This window comes from Narcine bancroftii, chromosome 11, assembly GCF_036971445.1.
Source record: "Narcine bancroftii isolate sNarBan1 chromosome 11, sNarBan1.hap1, whole genome shotgun sequence".
Lineage (NCBI taxonomy): Eukaryota > Metazoa > Chordata > Chondrichthyes > Torpediniformes > Narcinidae > Narcine > Narcine bancroftii.
The window spans coordinates 90,457,499-90,477,495 of record NC_091479.1 but is presented as its reverse complement, the minus strand read 5'-3'; the positions used below and the strand labels follow the sequence as shown (position 1 = coordinate 90,477,495).

General features: G+C 39.5%; 1 protein-coding gene across 6 annotated transcripts in view; it reads left to right on the top strand.

The window, feature by feature from the left end:
- msrb3 (methionine sulfoxide reductase B3) overlaps positions 1–19,997 on the top strand; it is a 100,923-nt gene that overhangs the window by 73,329 nt on the left and 7,597 nt on the right. Inside the window, exon 6 of one of the 6 annotated variants that reach the window (XM_069904009.1) lies at positions 17,475–17,605. The exons of the other annotated variants lie outside the window; for them this stretch is intronic. Coding sequence (XP_069760110.1) covers positions 17,475–17,605 — 131 coding nt within the window. The remainder of the gene's footprint in view (positions 1–17,474; positions 17,606–19,997) is intronic. 6 annotated transcript variants of the gene reach the window in all.

The window sequence follows — 19,997 nt, the reverse complement described above, 5'->3', positions numbered from 1 at the left end:
GAGTCTCTGATTGAGGAGTCTGACGGTGAAGGGGTAGCAGCTGTTCCTGAACCTGGTGGTGCGAATCTTGTGGCGCCTATACATCTTTGCTGATGGTAGCAGCGAGAACAGAGCATGTGCTGGGTGGTGTGGATTCTTGATAATTGCTGCTGCTCTCTGACAGTAGCGTTCCCTATAGATGTTCTCAATAGTAGGGAGGGTTTTGGTTGTGATGTCCTGGCCTGTGCCCACTACATTTTGCAGGGCTTTACGCTCAGGGTATTTGGTGTCCCTACACCATAAATATGCAAAGGGTTTTCTGTTTTTATTTTTATGTATGATTAACCTATCAGTTTCTCCCCAATGTTGGCCAGTTCTTTAGGGTAGAAGGAACAGAAAGGGATCAGAAAGTATGGCCAAGTGTGTCATGGAACAAGGAATGTAGAGAGTAACAGATTATACATGAGCGCACGGAGTATAAGAAATAAAATGGATGAGCTTGAGGCACAACTGCATATTGGAGGGTATGATGTTATAGGAATAACGGACACATGGCTTCAGGAGGACCAAGATTGGGAAATTAATATTCCAGGGTATACATCCTATCGAAAGGACAGACAGGTGGGTAGAGGGAGTGGGGTTTGCTCTATTGGTGAGGAATGATTTTCAGTCCCTTGAAAGGAGCCACATAAAAGCAGGTGGATAGAGTCTGTTGGGATAGAGTTGAGAAATTGCAAGGGCAAGAGGACCATAATGGGAGTCATCTACAGGCCCCCAAACAGTAGCTCAAATATAGGAGGCAGAATAAACCAGGAGTTAAGATTGGCATGTCGGAATGGTAATGATACAGTTGTTATAGGGGATTTCAACACGCAGGTAGACTGGGAAGTCTAGCTAGTGCGGGACTGCAAGAAAGTGAGTTTATAGATGAACCCCGCCAGGGGGAAGACAATTTTGGATTTGATGTTGTGCAACAATGCAAATTTGTTAAGAGACCTTGAAGTAGGGGAGCCATTAGGTAAATAGTGACTATAATTAGCAATTTGAAAGGGAGAAGGAAAGAAAGTCGGAAATATCAATATTGGAGTTGAATAAAGGGGATTATGCAGCCATGAGGGAGGAGCTCGCCAAAATACAATGGAAGGATACCCTGGCTGGGAGAACAGTGAATCAAAAATGGCAGGTATTTCTGGGAATTTTTCAGAAGGCACATGACCAATTCATCCCAAAGAGGAAGAAAGTTCTAAGGCAAGCAAAAGGCAACTGTGGCTGACAAAGGAAGTCAAGAACAGTATCAAGAGCAAGGAGAGGAAGTATAATATAGCAAAGAGGAGTGGGAAGCTGGAGGATTGGGAAATCTTCAAAGAGCAACAGAGGATAACTAAGAAAGCTATACGGTAGGAAAATAAAATGAGGTACGAGAATAAACTAGCCAATAATATAAAAGGGGATAGTAAAAGCTTCTTTAGGTATGAAAAGAGGAAAAAATTAATTAGGATTAAAATTAGACCCTTAAAAACTGAAATGGGCAACATTATTATGAGAATCAAGGAAATGGCTGATGAGTTTAACAGATACTTTGGATCTGTGTTTAGGGAACATACAGGTAATGATCAGATAGGGGGTAGGGGTCCTGCGGTATCGAAAATTTATAGAAATTCCAACGGTAATGGAGGAATTGATGGAAATTCAGATTCGGGAGCATGTGGCCTTGAGTAAATTGAATGGACTGAAGGCTGACAAGTCCCCAGGGCCTGATGGATAGTAGGTGCTTGAGGAGTCTGATGGTGGCTTGATGCAGTGGTCGACATTTTCCTATGTTCTATAGATTCATGAGAGGTGCCTGTGGATTGGAGGGTGGCTAATGTTGGGTTGCTTTTTAAGAAGGGAGGGAGAGAGAAAATAGACAATTACAGACTGGTTAGCCTGACATCAGTGGTGGGGAAGATATTAGAATCTATTACAAAAGAAGAAATAATAGGACACATAGACAGAAATAATAGTATCGTTACAAGTCAGCAAGTATTTCTGGTGAAAATCATGCTGGACTAATATTCTGAAATTTTTCGAGGATGTGACGAGGAGGGTGGACATGGGAGAGCCAGTGGATGTGATGTACATGGACTTTCAGATGGTGTTTGATAAGGTCTGCACAGGAGATTAGTACGCAAAATCAGAGAGCATAGTATTGGGATAAGGTTCTTACATGGATAGAAAATTGGTTGACAGACAGGAAACAAAGAATAGGGATTAACAAGTCACTTTTTGGATGGCAGAATGTGAGAAGTAGGGTCCTGCAGGCTTGGTGCTAGGTCCTCAGTTTTTTTTAAATCATATATATTAATGATTTAGATAAGGGGATTATAAATAACATTAACAAAATTTCAGATGACACAAAACTGGATGGCAGTGTGAAGTGTAGGAAGATGTCAGGAAAATGCAGGAGGACTTGGATAGGTTAGATGAGTGGGCAGATGCATGGAAGATGCAGTTTAACGTGGATAAATGTGAAGTTATCCACTTTGGTGGCAGGAGCAGGAAGGCAGATTCTAATTAAATGGAGTCAAGTTAGGGAGTGGGGTAGTGCAAGGTGATCTAGGTGTACTTGTACAACAGTCACTAAAAGCTAGCATGCAGGTTCAACAAGCTGTGAAAAAGGCAAATGGCATGTTGGCCTTCATAAAAAGGGGAATAGAGTGTAGGAGTAAATATGTCCTCTGCAGTTGTACACGGCCCTGGTGAGACAACACCTGGACTATTGTGTCCAGTTCTGGTCTCCAAATTTGAGGAAGGACATTTTCGCTATTGAGGGAGTGCAGCGTAGATTTGCAAGGTTAGTTCCTGTGATGACAGGATTGATGTACGCCGAAAGGTTGGATAAACTGGGGTTGTATCCATGGGAATTTAGAAGGATGAGGGAGATATGATTGAGGTATACAAGAGTATTAAGGGATTGGACACAATAGAAACTGATTACATGTTCCCAATGTTGGAGGAGACTAGGACTAGAGGCCATAGTTTAAGAATACAGGGAGGCCCTTTAGGACAGAGAAAGTTACCCAGAAAGTTGTTGATCTGTGGAATGCTTTTCCGCAGTGGGTGATATAGGTGGGTTCTCTGGATAAGTTCAATAGGGCGTTAAATAAGGTTCTTGTGGATGAGGAATTAAGGGTTATGGGGAGAAGGCAAGGACAGGGTACTGATAGAGGAAGATCAGCCACGGTCTAAATGAATGGTGGTGCTGGCTCGATGGGCCGAATGGCCTACTCCAGCACCTACTATCCATTGTCTATTATTGATTGAAGGATATGTAATCCATGATCTTTGCATAATTACAGAGTGAACTGAACATTTCTCACCAAGCTGGTGTTAGTCAGTACTTTTGACAGTTCCAAAAAAAATCACACATTATGTTTTATTTTTAACATAAATATTTACTATTTTAAGTGGTGTTCACTGTTGCACTAAATTCATAGGACACAACTGATGTGTGGTGAGCTTGAAAACTTCCAGTAGACTAATCACAGCTTTGTTCAAATCAAGTTTTTTTTTGTATGTCCTGTTTTGTATCTCATAAACTAGCATACACAGTGATCGCCCAGCAGGCTTTGTTTAGTTCTGTTTGGCCACTTGTGTTTGACTTTACACAAAAAGAACCCAGACTTGAATATTTATTTCTCTAGCAGTGTATGGCACTGGTTGCTTGCTTCTCCTTGTACTTGATGTATAGTTCTGTACTAGATTCTGATTTCACAAATCACAGGGATTAATTGGAAAAGATAAAGCACATGCTGAATCACATCTACGTCAAGCTTTTGTGTTTTAATTTTGTTACAGAAACGGTTTTCTGAATGCAAGTAGTATGCTTCATTAAAACAAAAATGTGATGAAGCAATAAGCATGATCTCTGCATAAGTTTTGTAAATGTTCATGACCAGAATTACAGTGCAGTTCTTTGCAAAAAGTGCCCCATACACAATACAAAAAGAAGTTTTCTCTGTATCGACATAACAACTAACACAAGATTTTTTTTTTATCCAGAGCTAAAAATGTAATGTGGCTCAGATTTGTCCAATTTCCTGTTTTGTTTAAGCCCTGCTGCATAGAATATAAATTTACCGAACAATGTTCATGGTGACAATACTTCATTTACAATAATTTAGGAAGTATTCATGAGGATTTTCATCTTCTGAGTCATAAAATTCCTTTATTCCCCGAAGAATTTCCTGTGTCTGACTGGAATTTCATGTCTTTGTAGTTCTAGCTGAATTCCTTGAAGCAGTTATTTCTAAGTGACCATGTTCTTTTGGGTTGCACATGATAGCTGGGTCACTTAGCGACTCGTAGTTTTCAAGAAAATTAATCTCTTTTGAAAACTGACTGCCGTGACTTTTTTTTCCTGCTTTTCAAGAAGTGATTTCCCCCGTTTCTTTTCATCATTTTGCAGTTCTGGTTATGGACAATGTGTAAAGCAGCTGCAGACACAGCAATATTTGCCTCTATCTATATTTGTTTGTGTTTCTTACTTGATTCTTTCTATTCTGTGGCGATTTGCTTGAAGGCTGATCCATCAGGTTTTCATCACTCATTCAGCGTAGAGGAAAAGAGGATAGAGTTACTAGTATATTGGGCTATTTAGCAATGAATACGAAATGTTTTTGCATATCTTTTTGGGGTGAAATGTGGGATATAGTGGAATTACATGCATTTTGTGGTCCTGATTTAAATTGAACTGGCAATTTGTAAGGACTTTGCATTTTTATGTTCAGTTTTTCTTCTTAAGTATTATACAATGTGCATTAAAACAATGACAATATGTAGGAAGGCGATCTGCCTGTTTTAATTATTAATTGAATGCACTGCAACATTTTTGCAAAGCGCATTGGAAGCACTCACAGGAAATTATGAATGTTTAGTGTGGCATATTTCACTTTGAAGAAATATCACAGCCATATGTTTGGCATTTGATAAAATACCATGTGCTACTTAAATCGGTATCCTTCGGTGCCATCCATGGACAATGTGTTGAATGATTTATTGACTTTATTTCTAATTTGTGGTGCTTAAATCCAGGAAAAGATTTCGAGTCATTGATCAGTTTTTGTCTTTTTCAGATTTCTGCCTTTCTTCTGTTTTGCATTAAATTGTGTAAATTGAAATAATTTCCAGATAGGCAAGGATTTCTTGGATCTTCCAAAGGCTTGGCAAGTTTATTCGATGAAAAAAACTGACTTGTGTAACCCGGATTCCATTCCAGCTCTGTGTTGAATTAGTTGATCGCAACCAGGATGCTTGAATTAGGAAGGAAAATGTAAAATGAGATTCCCGTGTATTATTGCTATCGGATAATCCATCTGCAAATCCACGTACATTAGTGGTAGATGAGGGAAGGATTGAGCGCAACGATAAGAGTGATTGTGCTGTAGTGCACAGTCAAGGTCATAAATAAAATGTGGCGATTTGGAGAAGTCACCTGACCTCCTTGCTGGTTTCGCAGGTTCAATTTCTGAACCAAATGTTCCAAAATTAACCATCCTAGGTGAATTAAAAATGCCAGAGATTCTTTTTTGTCCCCAAACGCTCTCTTTTACTGTGACGTTCTTTACACAGGCCACAGTGTTATGGAAAAAGATCAGAATCGGCTCTTGTCACCAATGGTCCGGAGCAAGCAGGGTTCTCAATTTAATTTTTTTATTAGTGTGAGATGCTGACTTGTGCCACATCCCAATTATTTTGCAAAATGTCTCAGAATTTCCATGTAAAAAATTAAGAATTGAACAATAATTTGAGAAGAGAAATTAAAAAAAAAATGATGGGGGGGTGGATTAGAGTGATGTTGGTCTTGGAAAAGGGGTGAAATCAATTTGATGTTTGACAAGCTAATTAAAAAGATGTGGATACATTCAAAGGTGTTGCCAATTCTCTGTCATTGTTTTGCATTACTTTATTAGTTTGGAATACCAAGTTCATCATTCTTTTCAGTCATAGATTTCTGCAAAACATCTAAATTTCTTTTAAGTGTAGTAATTGTTTCTGATTTCACCAGCTCCTCTAGGAGCGAGTTCCATACATCAGCCACTCACAATGTTTCCCCTCAAATCCACTTTAAGTTCCTCCCTCTCACCTTAAATCTATATCCTCTAGATTTTGACATCACAGGAAAAAAGTTCTATACAAAGAGAAAAAGATCTGACTGTCTACCCTTTGTATGCCACGCAGTTTTGCATACCTCTATCAGTCATCCTCAGTCCACCTAATCTCTCCTCATAATTGTAGATCCTGTTGAATCTCTTCCGCACAATCTCCAGTGCAACCACTTTCAACTTGTAGTGTGCTGACAAAAAAAGCCCACAACATTCCATATATGATCTAATCAGTATTTTGTTAAGTTGGAACATAAACACCCAAATATTTATATTCTCTGCTCCAACCTAAGCAGACAAAGATGATACATACCTTCTTCACACCCCCATCTACTGGTATCATTACAGTCCTAATCATCCTGTGTTATGATTTCCTGCTTAACTCTCTGGGTTCACTTTGCAGAACCACATGCGATGAGTAGCAAAGTCTACTACAACTTTTAGCTGCTCTCTTTCCCTTTTAAGAATCTTCCGTACTTCCTCAAAATCATTCATGACCCTGAGACCAGGGAATCCACAGAAACATCTGGCTATTCCCCTCACTCATGATTTCTCCCCCATTGCCAACTCTCACCCAAATTCTTCCCTCCTCTGCTGCCCATCGGAGTTGACCACGGTGACACAAGCTGTTGCTTTCCTCTGAGTGGCCGTTCCCCAACTGAATCCAACACAGTACACCTGTTTGAGAGGGGATTGATCACAGAGATGCCTGCTTCAGCTTATTGACCTTCCTGTGGTCACCCACCTGTTTTTTGCTGTACCTACAGCATAACTAACTCACTAACCCTACGACCTACAATATTTTCCACATCCTGGGTGCTCCACAGCAGGTCTGTCAGCAGCTTCATTGACTTGTCTGGCACAAACTCTAGTTGGACACACTTCCCAAAGTGACTCGTGACATTGGAAGTGTCCCTGATCTCCCATATTCAGCAAGAGGGGCATATCCACTGCTCTACTTTCATCTTGTTCATCCCAGCCATTCTCAACCTTTTATTTGGCTATGGCCCCCTTAAGAATTTGCTCAAAGTTTATGGATCCTTCCCTGTGAAACAGTCCAGTTGGGTTCTTCCATACTTCTCTCTTACATATGATTTCAGACCATGCCCCCCCCCCCCCCAACCACCCCTTAAATGTACTTTGACCCCTGTTGAAAATGGCTGCATTGTTCCATCCCATCTACCAAGAAAGAGGAGAAAAATATTACTCTATCTGATCACAACTCACCCTCCTCACCATAATTATCTTGAAGATAATTTAACCTTGCAAACCAGTGCAGCATAGGAATCTGTAAATGCCATTTTATCATTCAAGTTCATTCCACTGTTCCATGGGATTATGTCACCCAACGATTAGCTGCTTTCTATCAAATTTTATTAAAACTTTACTTAACAAATAACAATTTTAAGTATAACATTTATAGATGGCATAGAACCACCAAAGCCTGCATTTTGACTTCAGAAACAACTCTTCGACTTTATATGTATTTAGGGGATATAAAGTCAAAGTGTTGCTGCTAAAGCCATTTTTGCTGAACCTGGACCTCACAACCAAACCTTACAATTACCTCCCTTCAGGGGTACGTAAATTGGAATGGCTTTTTTTTTGGCACGAGGCAGAAGAAGCGTTTCTTTAATTAAAAGCAGAAAATGCTAAAAGCTCGAGCGGACGCTCAGCATCTATGGAGAGAAAAAATGGAGTTAATGTTTTCAATTGACAACCTGCCATCAGAACTGGAAAGGTTTGAAGAGAAAGTGAAGTGGGGGGAGGGGGGGGGGCAGAGAGAAGAAAAGGGCCAGTCTCTGATAGGCTGGTGACAAGGAGGGATTGAATGATATGAGTCAGGGTGCTGACGGGAACAGGATGGAGGAGAAAAGTCTGAAGAAGGTGCAAAGTGGAGGAGATGAAGGAAATGTGAAAAACCAAAGAGAGGAGGGGGAAAACAACCTAGAAAGCTGGGAAATTTGAGATGAAATACTGCTGAGTATGTAAAACTGATGAATCCAAGTGTTGGGTCATCAGGTCTTTAATGCATCAAGTTATGCCTTGAACTTTTTTGCTCCAGAGAAAACGACCCAAGTTTGTCCACCCTCTCCTTATTCTCTCTAATCCAGGCAACATCCTGGTAAATTTCCTCTGTACCCTTTCAAAAGCCTCCACATCTGTACTCTAATATGTGTGACCATAACTGCACACAGTATTCCAAGGACAGCCTAACCAAAGTTTTATAATGACCGAAACATGACTTCCCTTTTACACTCAATACTCAGCCCAATGAAGGCAAGCATGCCATAAGTCTTTACCACCCTATAGACTTGCGTGGCCACTTTCAAGGATCTATGCACCTGAATTTTCAGATCACTCTGCACATCCATGCTGTTAAAAGCCCTGCCCTAAACTGTGTACGTTCCACTTACATTTGATCTCACTCATATCTGGTTTTAACTCCATCTGCCACTTCTCTGCCTTCTCGCTAACTGATTTCTATACTTTTTTTTATTCTTTGTTAGCTATCTACACTTTCCATTGCTCCACGATGTTCATCCAGCAACAATGAAGTATGTGACTTGGAAAGGAATCTGCAGATAACCATGCATTTGCTGTCCTCTTCCTTCTTTGTGGTAGAGTTTAAGGGTTTGCTCCCATTACCGGGCATTGAGGGGCCTAGACCAAGAGGAAGAAAAACAATGATGGTGGGGTGGGGGAGGGGGGGGGGGGGTAAGGAAGTGACAAGGTGCCACTGTGGTGGTAATGGTATAAACTGAATTGAATGTAACAAGACATAGTGATGGGAGTGTATGGATATGAAAATAAGGGTGGAATAAGACTATGAGCGGTTTTCCTTTTGTAAATAATTTATAGCGCATAAAGTCTATTTTTGGGGGAAAAAATTCTGTTGGAGGTATCCAGGCAAGTGCATGTGGATCATGTAAGATCCATAACTTCTTTTGCAAGCTTTGAAACTTGGAGCAAATTGCATAACTCCAACACACTGGCCAAACTGACTAAAAGATATTGTTTAAAAAAAATAAACACATTGCAGTTGGGAATGGGCAATATCCAGTATTTACCATGAATCATAGTATAAACTATGTAGTATAACCATAGTATAACTACTCTGGAATTGCGGTGTGGGTGACATAGCTAGATCAATTGTTGTGCTCTACTCAGCTTGTCAAGGTAAGACCCAGGCCATGTCATCTCATCTCACACCCAACTCTCCATGAATCCGATATGAAACATGCAGCCAGTGGCCTGGAAGAATTCAAGCTGGGAGAAAAGCCATCACTGGTGTCCCGAAGAAATGATGGGGTAGGCAGGAGAATCAAACCATGTTGATGCAATCATGAAGAAGGCTCGCCAGCAGCTATACCTTGTGAGGAGTTTGAGGAGAATTGGTAGATCACCAAAGACTCTTGCAAATTTCTACAGGTGCACCGTGGAGAACATTCTGACTGGAGGTCCCAATGCACAAGACAGAAAAAAAAAACTCCAGAGAGTTGTGAACTCAGCCAGCGCTATTACGGGCATCAGTCTCCACTTCATCAAGGACATCTACAAGAGGCGGTGTCTTAAGAAAGCAGCCTCTATCCTCAAGGACCCTCACCACTCAGGTTTTGCCCTTTTCTCACTGCTATCATCAGAAAGGAGGTGCAGGAGCCTGAAGACGAGCACCCAGCAACACAAGGACAGCTTCTTCCCCCCTGTCATCAGAGTTCTGAATGAACAATGAATCACACACACTACCTCAATTTCTCCTGTTTTCTTGCACTATTTATTTATGTTTTGAAATGTTATTCATAGCAATATTTGCACTGCAATGCTGCCACGAAACAACGAATTTTGTGAAATGCTCATGACAATGAATTCTGATTTAATTGCCCTTGTGGATTGTGGAGAACGTTCCTACTCCTGGCCTGGAAGAAACACTTTCTTTAAAAGTAAGGCCTAAGTAAGGCTGTTTCTGGGCACATTGCCCCTTTAACCCTGGTTTTCTGAGTGAGACTGATGCTACATGCCAAACGCACTGCTTTGGAATAAATTATCATGTTTTTAAATACATCATAAGGTGTTTACATTTAAACATTGACATGATCTTCATCAGATTCCCAGAATGCTTCAGTCAGAAAGATGCACGTCTTACTCCTAAAATGTTGCCCCTGTTTTTATATCAGGGTACCTTCATTATCACTGGACACCAGGGTTAAAATTGCAACCTCGCTCTTTTTACCTAATGATAAAACAATGGAGTTGGGAGAAAAATTAATCCCTACCTTTGTTGTTTTAGTACTCGGTATATTTCGTCTATTTAACTTTCTGCAGGGTCTACTGACAAGTAATGCCAGGTTTGCTGAGATAAAACATAACGGTGAATTAAGTGAACAATGTTTTGCAGCTAATACTGCAGTGTATATAAATATCCAAGCAAATGATAGGAGAGTTTTGTGAACTTGGCAACTACAGTGCAATAAAGATAGGCAAAGATAAAGAATATAGGAACTTTGAATAAACTTTGAAAACATTAAGGCTGTCATATTTATTGATGTGGTGCAGCAATATTGTGGTAGGCCTTAGAGGTTTGACAGGGGATGTTTCAGAGGAAATATTTTGCAGACTTGCTTCCTGTAACCTTAAAGTGACCATTATGTCTGGTGCATTGAATAAATAATGTTCTACATGGAATTAAAAGGAAGATTGCTTGCTTCTAAGAGAAAAAATAAAGACAAGAGTTTTATGCCTTTATCAGCTGCACCATTATGTCTGGTGTATTGAATAAATAGTGTTCCACATTGAATTATACAAGAGACTGCTTCAAGACAAAAAGAATGACAGGGTCTTATGCCTTTATCAGCTCTAACAAGGCTGTATCAGAATTCTGGTGTTTGCGTCATTGATGTTCAGCAGGTTTATGAATGAAGGAGAATAAATGCCTACTCATGGAATTGGTTTCAAACACTTCAAAGTCTGTGGAGAGCAATTTTCAAGTTCCATGACATCAGGTTGACAGTGAATAAGCCAACTGCTTTGTCCATGGCAATTACAATTGTGAGGAGCCCCAAGATATTTTTGTGGTCAAAGGCTTCAGACACTTTTTTTTTTGCAGACCTTCTGCTGATGAGTGGGGGTACCATGCTGCAGCCCTGAAGAAATGGCAGTGGCCACAGACTGCCATAAATTGTCCTCCCTCACAGGAACAGCACCAGTACTTGGCTTGATCAACCAGGAAAGGGAGCCAAGGAACGGCAGATGGAATTTAGCCTGTTGCATTTTTGGTAAATCAATCCACGGCAGGATTTATATAGTAGAGGTTGGGCCCTGAATAGTGTTGTAGAACAGAAATACCAAGGGATACAGGTATATTGTTCCCTGAAAAGTGGCAACCCAGATAGCTATGTTAGTGGCAACCCAGATAGTGGCAACCCAGATAGCTATGTTAGTGAAGAATACTTGCCTTCATTGGTCAGGGCATTGAGTACAGGAGTTAAGACATAATTTTACTACTGCACAAGACATTGGTCAGGCCATATTTGGAGTATTGGGTGCAGCTCTGATTGTTCTCCTGAATTAAGGATGTTATTCAGCTGCAAAGGGCGTAAGAAAGATTCATAAGGATGTTTTACTGCGACTGGAGAGCGTTAGTTTTAAGAAAAGGCAAAATAGGCTTGGACTTTTCTCCCTGGGAGACATAAGGAGACTGAAGCGCGACCTTATAGATAAGGTGACTGCTCGTGGTAATTTTTTCCAGAGGAGAGGGGTCTAAAACTGAAGAGCACACATTTAAGATGAGTGGGGAAAGATTTAAAATGGACCCTTTCATACAGACAGTGGAGGGTATATGGAATAAGCTGCCTGATACCTCCTTTCTATGGTCTCAATGTCCTGGTGCAACCTTTCACCGTGTTCGTCACTGACTGCACCAAGATCAGCCGGGAAGAAGTCCGAGTGTGAATGCAGAAAATGAATTTTGAATGACACGCTGCATTTCTTAGTTTCCAATGCTTGAAGCATGTTAAAAATATGACAGAAAATCACAGAAATAGGTTATATCAAAAATGGTACATAATAGGAAAATTTTATGGTGGTTTTCGTGATCAGTAGTTCAAAATTCATAAAATACACCCAAAAGAGTTCAGGAAACAAAACCTTCGTTGTTCAGTGTAATTCAAGGTATTTTCTTAATGGTGAGAGACCGGTGGTTTCGCACAACAAAGTAATTTTGGAGTCTGAAAAGACAATGTCAATAAACCATAGCTAAAATCCAAAAGGTAGCTAAGTAGTTATTGGAGGGTTGCCCTCTCCTTAGTCAGTTTCCTTCAAGAGAATATGTTCAATTTTTGGCATGTACCACAGAGTTGCTTCTGCAAAGTATTTTCTAAGGACTTTGTACATTTTTTATAATGTTAAAGGTACTATAACAATCAACTTTATTTTTAAATGTGGCAAACGTTGCCTAAGTTGCATGAACTTGATTGGTGCTCCCTTTCATTTGTACGTTTTAGGATAATCTACTCACGGTATTTAAATAGTGGTGCTTTAAGAAGGGGAAGAGGAGGAACTATTTACTTTGAAGATGGAACTGGAATTGAGCATTATCCTAAAGTTAAAACTTGGACAGTTAGAAGCAAAATAAAGGATCTTTTCACACAATTTGATTAATGACCAACTCTGTCCTGTGAGTCTTCTTGGAAAAATGAAATCTGAAATGCTCTTCCTTGTGTTAATTGAATTTTTAAAAACCAAGAACATTGTTGGGCAAATTATATACAGGAGGAGGGCATGTCAATGCTGAGATACAGATCAGCTACAAATGACTGAGTGGAATAGTAGAGCAGATTGGGCTGGGAGATGAATTGTTTACCCCCCCCCCCCCCTTCCTGTGTCATAATGTCCAAAGTAACCCACTGCTGAATTTAAGCCCATTTTAGCAGATTACTAAGGTATGATGCTGTCAGAACATCACAACATCATAATGGAACAACATGAGCAACCCTCCTACCTTATGGCACCTCATCTCTGGCTAAGGACATGATAAATATATCTACCTGAGCCGCTACAATTTCTACTCTAGCCTCCCTCAAGGTCTGAGCAAATACCTTGTCAAGCCCTGGGGATTTATCCATCCTTATTTGCTTTAAAACAGCAAGCACCTCCTCCCCTTCAATCTCTATAGATTGTCTATATGGACCTCACTACTTACAACTATACTTTTATGATTTGCTAAATGCTGCCTTCCAGCAATTGGGGAGCAGATGAAGAAAGGAAACTGAGCATAGAATATTAGTGATGCACAGCAGGGAGATGAGATGTGGTTTTAAAAACAGAAAAAAAAACCTCTGGGAACATTTGGTACAATGGGCAGCAGCTGTAGAAAGACAGAGTAAATGTTTCACATGAATGTCTCTTCATCGGATTAAATCCGATGAAGTTCTTCAATCTGAATTTCAATTCTGTTTCTCTTTCCACGGACAATCCTTGAATTGCTGAGGGTTCCAAACACTTTCTGTTCTCATTTAAAATTTTCAATCTATCCATTTTAAGTTGAGATGGAGAGAGCTTTAATTGCATCACCAATTTGAGGTAATACTTATTTCAGTAAGTTGCTGAAAGACTTGATCTGACTGCAGCCATCCATATGGTTGACTACAACTTTTTCCTGCAACAACTTTGTAGCAGTGTCCATCTGGGTTGGATCACTCACCCGTTCCAGTCTTTCCAAAGAATTGCTTGGAAATAACTTTCCTCCCCTTGAAACATTTCCTTGGTAACCTCTCAGGGGACCTGTCCTTGGCTTCTTCCTTTTCTTTGGCTTGGCTTCGCGGACGAAGATTTATGGAGGGGGTAAAAAGTCCACGTCATGCAGGCTCGTTTGTGGCTGACAAGTCCGATGCGGGACAGGCAGACACGATTGCAGCGGTTGCAAGGGAAAATTGGTTGGTTGGGGTTGGGTGTTGGGTTTTTCCTCCTTTGCCTTTTGTCAGTGAGGTGGGCTTCTTCCTAACTCTTAACTAAATGTTGTGTCTCATCAGTATCAGTTTGCACATGGCCTGGAATTCAATCCCAATACCTGACCACCTCCACTCTTTAAATTCTTCCTCTTTGACCAGGCTTTTGGACTGCCACACTAATATTGCCTTACAAGGCTTGGCATCAAATTTTGTCAATTCTTCTGAGTAGCTTGGAGCTATATAAATGGAAGTTGCTGACATCTGTTAGTAAGGGATCTAACATCTCAATGTCTTATATAATGCAAAGAAAACAGAAGGACTGTGAAATAAAGTGTTGTATAATATGAAAACATACAGTATTAAAAAGCAATACAGCAATCTAATTTCTATTGACATTCATACAAATTTGAATTAAACCACAAAATAATAATTCAAATGGAGTTGTACAGACATCTATTATCTTATATTATGTCATAAATACTACATTTTAGAATTTATCATAATGCCAGTGTGTTTCTTAGCACTTGCCAAATATAATTGATAAACTATTATAAATATTCCATTAGTAATTTCATTAATTTCATGTAAGCAATCAGCACTGGCACCTTTGCCGTGTATTACTGCATATTTGCGTGGGATTGGTTAACATAGTTGGAATGAGTCCTAAACAAAATAGTGAAAAGCTCAAAAGGTCACAAGGCTGTCTTGGTGAACCACAAGTATTTCAACTGCTTTTGTTGTTCGGGAACAGCAAATTTATTGGCAATTACCAAGCTAGACGTTTTGAGACGTGAAAATGCTAATGGCTGATTTGTATCGCTTTGTGGGCCACAGTGGTAATGGAAGGTTTTAGATTGCGAGGTGAAAAAAAATTACAGTGCAGAGGATTGTAAAAGACACAGCTACTGTTATTAACTCTACAGAATCAGTGCCAAACCAATACATAAGCATTACTAAAGATATAGAAGCATAAATTGGCAATAATTTCTGGTGAAGGCAAACCAATGATTACTGTTTATGTTGTTAAGAGTGTTGTTTCTAATATAAATCTTCGAACAAGTCAAATTTATGAAATACATAGTTCTAGCTGCAGATCTAAGTGAAAGTAAACTCTGCACCAGGAAGCTACAGAAAAGTGTTTTAGCCAACGTACAGACTCTGGAAAATAAATGGCTTGAGATTTTGTGGATATCTTCAATCTCTAGTTACAGCGGTCAAAGGTCCCCAACTGATTCAAAAGAGCATCCCTCATTCCGTTGAACAAATAGGCTGAGGTGACATGCCTCAATGATGTAAACCGTTGGCATTGACATCTACCATGATGGAGTGTTTTGAGAGGTTGGCTCGGGAGTGAATCAACTCTTTTCTCAGCAAGGACCTGGACCCACTTCAGTTCATCTATTGTCACAGCAGGTGAATGACAGATGCCATCACGCTGGTCCTCCACTAGATGTTAGATCACCTAAATGATAGGAACACCTGTGTCAGGCCATTGTTCATTGACTACAGCTTAATGTTTAATGCCATCACACCAGCAAAACTCATGACCTCACTAAAGGACCTTGGACTGTTCATCCCTCTGCAAATGGATCCTTGACTTCCTCATCGACAGACCCCAATCAGTGCGGATCGGCAACGTCCCCTCCTCCATGCTGAGCATCAACACAGGGGTACTGCAATGCTGCGTGCCTAGTCCCCTACTCCATTCTTTGTTCATCCATGACTGCAAAACCAATTTCAGCTCCAACTCAAGTTGCTAATTCACTTTTGACACCACCATTGTTGATCAAATTACTGGAAGTGATGGAGTGAGAATACAAAATGGAAATTGAGAATCTGCTTGGGTGGTTCTCTCAACATCACCAAGACCAGGGAGCTGCTTGATGATTTTAGGAAGGAGAGGCGAGGGACCATTGGTGGAGAGAGTTGGAACCTTCAAGTTCCTTGGAGTCTATATTTCAGAAGACCTTTCCTGGAGCCAGCAGATTGAGGCAACTGCAAAGAAGGCGCACCATTTTCTAAGGAGTCTGAGGAAATTTGGTTGCCATCGGATACTCTATCATGCTCTGCAGGTGCACTGTGGGAAGTATACTGACTAGTTGCCCACATACTTGTTAGCAATTTATGTACCAAGGAACATTGAAGGCTGTAGTAGTTAGTAAACATAGCCTGCTCAATCACATGCTTTGACCTCCCATTTATTTCTGATATCTATGTGAGAAACTGCCTCAAAAAGACAGCTAATATCATAAAAATACTCCTTCACCCTGGTCTCAACCTCTTTCCACAGCTTCCTTTAGGCAGGAGATAAAGAAGCAGCACAGTTGGCATACCGTTTAGCACAAGGCCTGTTCAGCGCCAGCAATCGGGACTGGGGTTCGAATCCCACGCTGTCTGTAAGGAGTGTGTACATTCTCCCCATGTCTGCGTGGATTTTCTCTGGTTTCCTCCCACTATTTGAAACATCTCGGGGGTATAGATTAATTGGGTGTAAATTAGGCGGCATGGACTCATGGACTGAAATGACCTGTTGCCAGGCTGTATGTCTAAATTTAAATTAAAAAAAAAAGAAAGCCTGAAACCTCTAGGTTCAAGAACAGTTTATTTTATATAGCTATAATACTCTTCAATCTCCCCTTTGTCTTCTAATGGTGAACTGGTCTGACAAAAGAACTGTCTGTACTATTGCTAGTCACTTTTTTTGCACTAGGATTAGTAAATATTCATTATATATTTATGGTCTCTTTTAATTTAATTCAATTACTTTTATAATTTGTCTATACAAGTACCTGTTTGGCTGTAACGAGTAAGATACAATGTGTGTGACAATAAACTCATTATCATTATGTCAGCCACATGAATTTCCAATTACTGCAGGTAAAGGATTACAAAATCTTTTATGAGCACATTACACTTAAAAACTGAGTTAATATCTGGCCTGTTTAACATTTGATAAATAATTACTTTTTTAACTGTTTGCCACATTAGGAAAGCAATGAATGGTGATATTTCTTTGGATCATCAGAAAGAAATATTGTGATTCTTAGTTGTTTATGTAATAATGTCTGCAAGACCAAATATTCTTTTGCAGGAAAGAAACCAAAAAATCTGAAAAAATTCAGCATCTGTGGAAATAGAAATAGATAAAGGGTTTTTGACTTAAAACATTTACACTGTTTCACTCTCCGTCGATGATGCCTGATCTGCTGAGTATTTCCAACATTTTCTGTTGTTTATTTTGGATTCCCAGCATTTCTTTTTTCATTCTTTTGTAAGATTTCCATTGCATTCCTTTGGGTAATTGCCAAAAGTGAAAAGCTGCTTGTATTACATAAAATACTTACTAAGAAACCGGTTTGGATTTTTGCATTTTAAAGAGCATGAGACCAGATCTTTCATTACCCAGGTTGCCTGTTCCCTGGACTGCACTGTTTATTCCAGCCTAGTCCAGGGCACAATGTTCTGCTGGGACACCAGCACGTCAGGACATCAGTAATCACAGATTCTACCAGTGGCTGTATTTCCACTCTTGGGAAGGTCAGTAAGCAAAGCATGTAATTTATGTTAATTGGTAATGGAAACAGAGGCAGCATGAGGATAAATATATTTATGTAGCAAACATCAATTATGCCTTTTAAACTGAGTGTTTGTGAATGTCATTGACATTCACATTTAAAGTCAGTTTGAAAAATTATTAAAAATAAAAGCTAAAAGACTAAAAGCACACATCTGCACACTTTAAAGAAATTTAATCGCATTTAAGCCATCTTAATTAAGTTAAGCAAAAAGCTTTACTTCATCCCAGCAGCAATTCCTCCAATTGATTTCAGTGGGTGCCTGGCTAATCTGGCAGATTCAATGGATGGGTTCCTCAGCCAGGAAGTCTGCAGAGGTTCACAATGCCCCGTTGAACACCATGACTAGATACCTGGAGCTGTTGATCTGCTGAGGGGAAGGCCGCCTCACAGCTTCTGTTATGGAATAGCCAATTGAGGGCACATCTGCCTGCAGATCCTTGTAAATCCCAGCAGTATATCTTGCTGCACTGTGGATTTTTAAACATGGAGGAGTTACAATGAAAAATAAATTGTTTTTAAAGCAATTTTATTGACCAATTGTGACAAATTCCGAGCACTATGCTTTTGAAGAATTAAAGGTAGATGCAGGTGAGGTTTACTATAAGGTTCCAAGAGATAAAGGATTTTGGTTGCGTGGAGAAAAAAAAGAGTTGTTCTTCCCAGAATATTGAAGGTTGACGACAGGTTTGATAAAATTGTTAATTTTTTTAAGGATTTCAATTTCATGTGGGATAATTTTTCCACTGTTGGAAAGGTTGGCGAACCAAGTTCATTGGAAATAGAACCAGGGCCATTGTGAGGAGACATTTTTAAATGGCATGTTGTTGTGACTTGGAGTGCAATGTATAAAGGACTTTGGAAGTGAACCAGGCAGATACTTGAAAGGGGAAAAAAAATATTTGTAATGGGAAGTAATAGAGACGGGACAAAGAAACATCCCTGTTACTAATGTACCCAGCCAAACTGCACTCTACCATTCTTAAGGAATCATGCATTGAAATCTCATTTGTTAAATCTCATTACGTGATATTATTCATTAAATTGATTAGTGTAAAGGATTCAGAACTTTAGAACCTGTGTTATGCAGCAGCCTGACAACTGGAAGAGTTAACAAACATATTTAAGAAGATTAAAAGGAGCATTTACAGCCGTGGGCTGTTAGGGGAAGAGCCAGAATGGACATGTATTCTTTTCAAAGATGACAATCTCAAGGCACAAGAATTAGATTTTTAATCAGAATAACATTTGTTGTTTATAAAAAGTCTGCAAATGGCTAAAAATGATAGTTAATTTTAAACATTTGTTACATCATTATTGCAGAGGCGGCCTTCATGGAGATTTCATCTTTAACAAGTTATTTATTGTTTCGCAATTTTTAACTATCCAACTTGTGCTTTGCACAACTCTTTACAGTGCCAGTGAACTGGGTTTGAAGGAGTTTGTACTTTCTCCCAGTGACCTGAGTGGTCTTCCCTCCAAACATGGTTGTAGGTTAATTAGGGGTGGCACAGATTTCAATGTCCAGAATCAGCTTCTACCATGTTGTAAATAACATAGAATTTTAAAAGATTTTAATAATAATTGAAGTATGGACAAAATCACTTAAAATTCTCCCTGTTGCACTGTAGTTGGATGTGTGTCCTTCAATTCACAAATTAGATTAGACTTGCATTGAATAATTTATAGGAAGATTCCTTGAATCTTTGTTATATTCTGTCTTTCACAAGTATATATTCCTTTAGGGAATGAGATTATCAGTCTAGGTGCTAGCTCATCAGGGCCCTATATAATTCTGGATTGATATCTTTTCCCTTCTACTCAAATCACCTTGAGATTAAGGTCAGTGTACCATTTACTTTCTTAATTCTTTATGTAATTGCATGTTGAATTGCCGGGTGCTCTAACACCACAAAATAAATGAATTTCTCCTTGTTTTTCTGTTGAAGTGGACGATCTCACATTTTTTTCATGTTATTTTCCATCCCCCTTTTCCTTGCCCGTTCACTTAGTCCGTCTGTAAGTATTTGAGGTGTCCGTTTTCAGCAGATATGTTGCAGTCTCCTAACTGAAAAAAATGCCTTCTTATTTCTATTCCCTGTTTTCCAAACTTGAGTCAAATATAATCATGTTAGTATATTACTGCCAAACTCAGCTACTCTAATTTTATTCAGCATTTTAGCCGGTGCAACTTCCTCAAAGCTTTTTGAAGCTGTAAAAAACCTCTACTAGTTTCCCTTTATCTATCCTGCTCCTTGTAACAGGAAAAAAATGGTATCAGTTTTCTTTTTGGCAGATAAATTTGGATGCATATCATCAATGAATTAATTTTCCCCAAATCAATTTTTACTAAT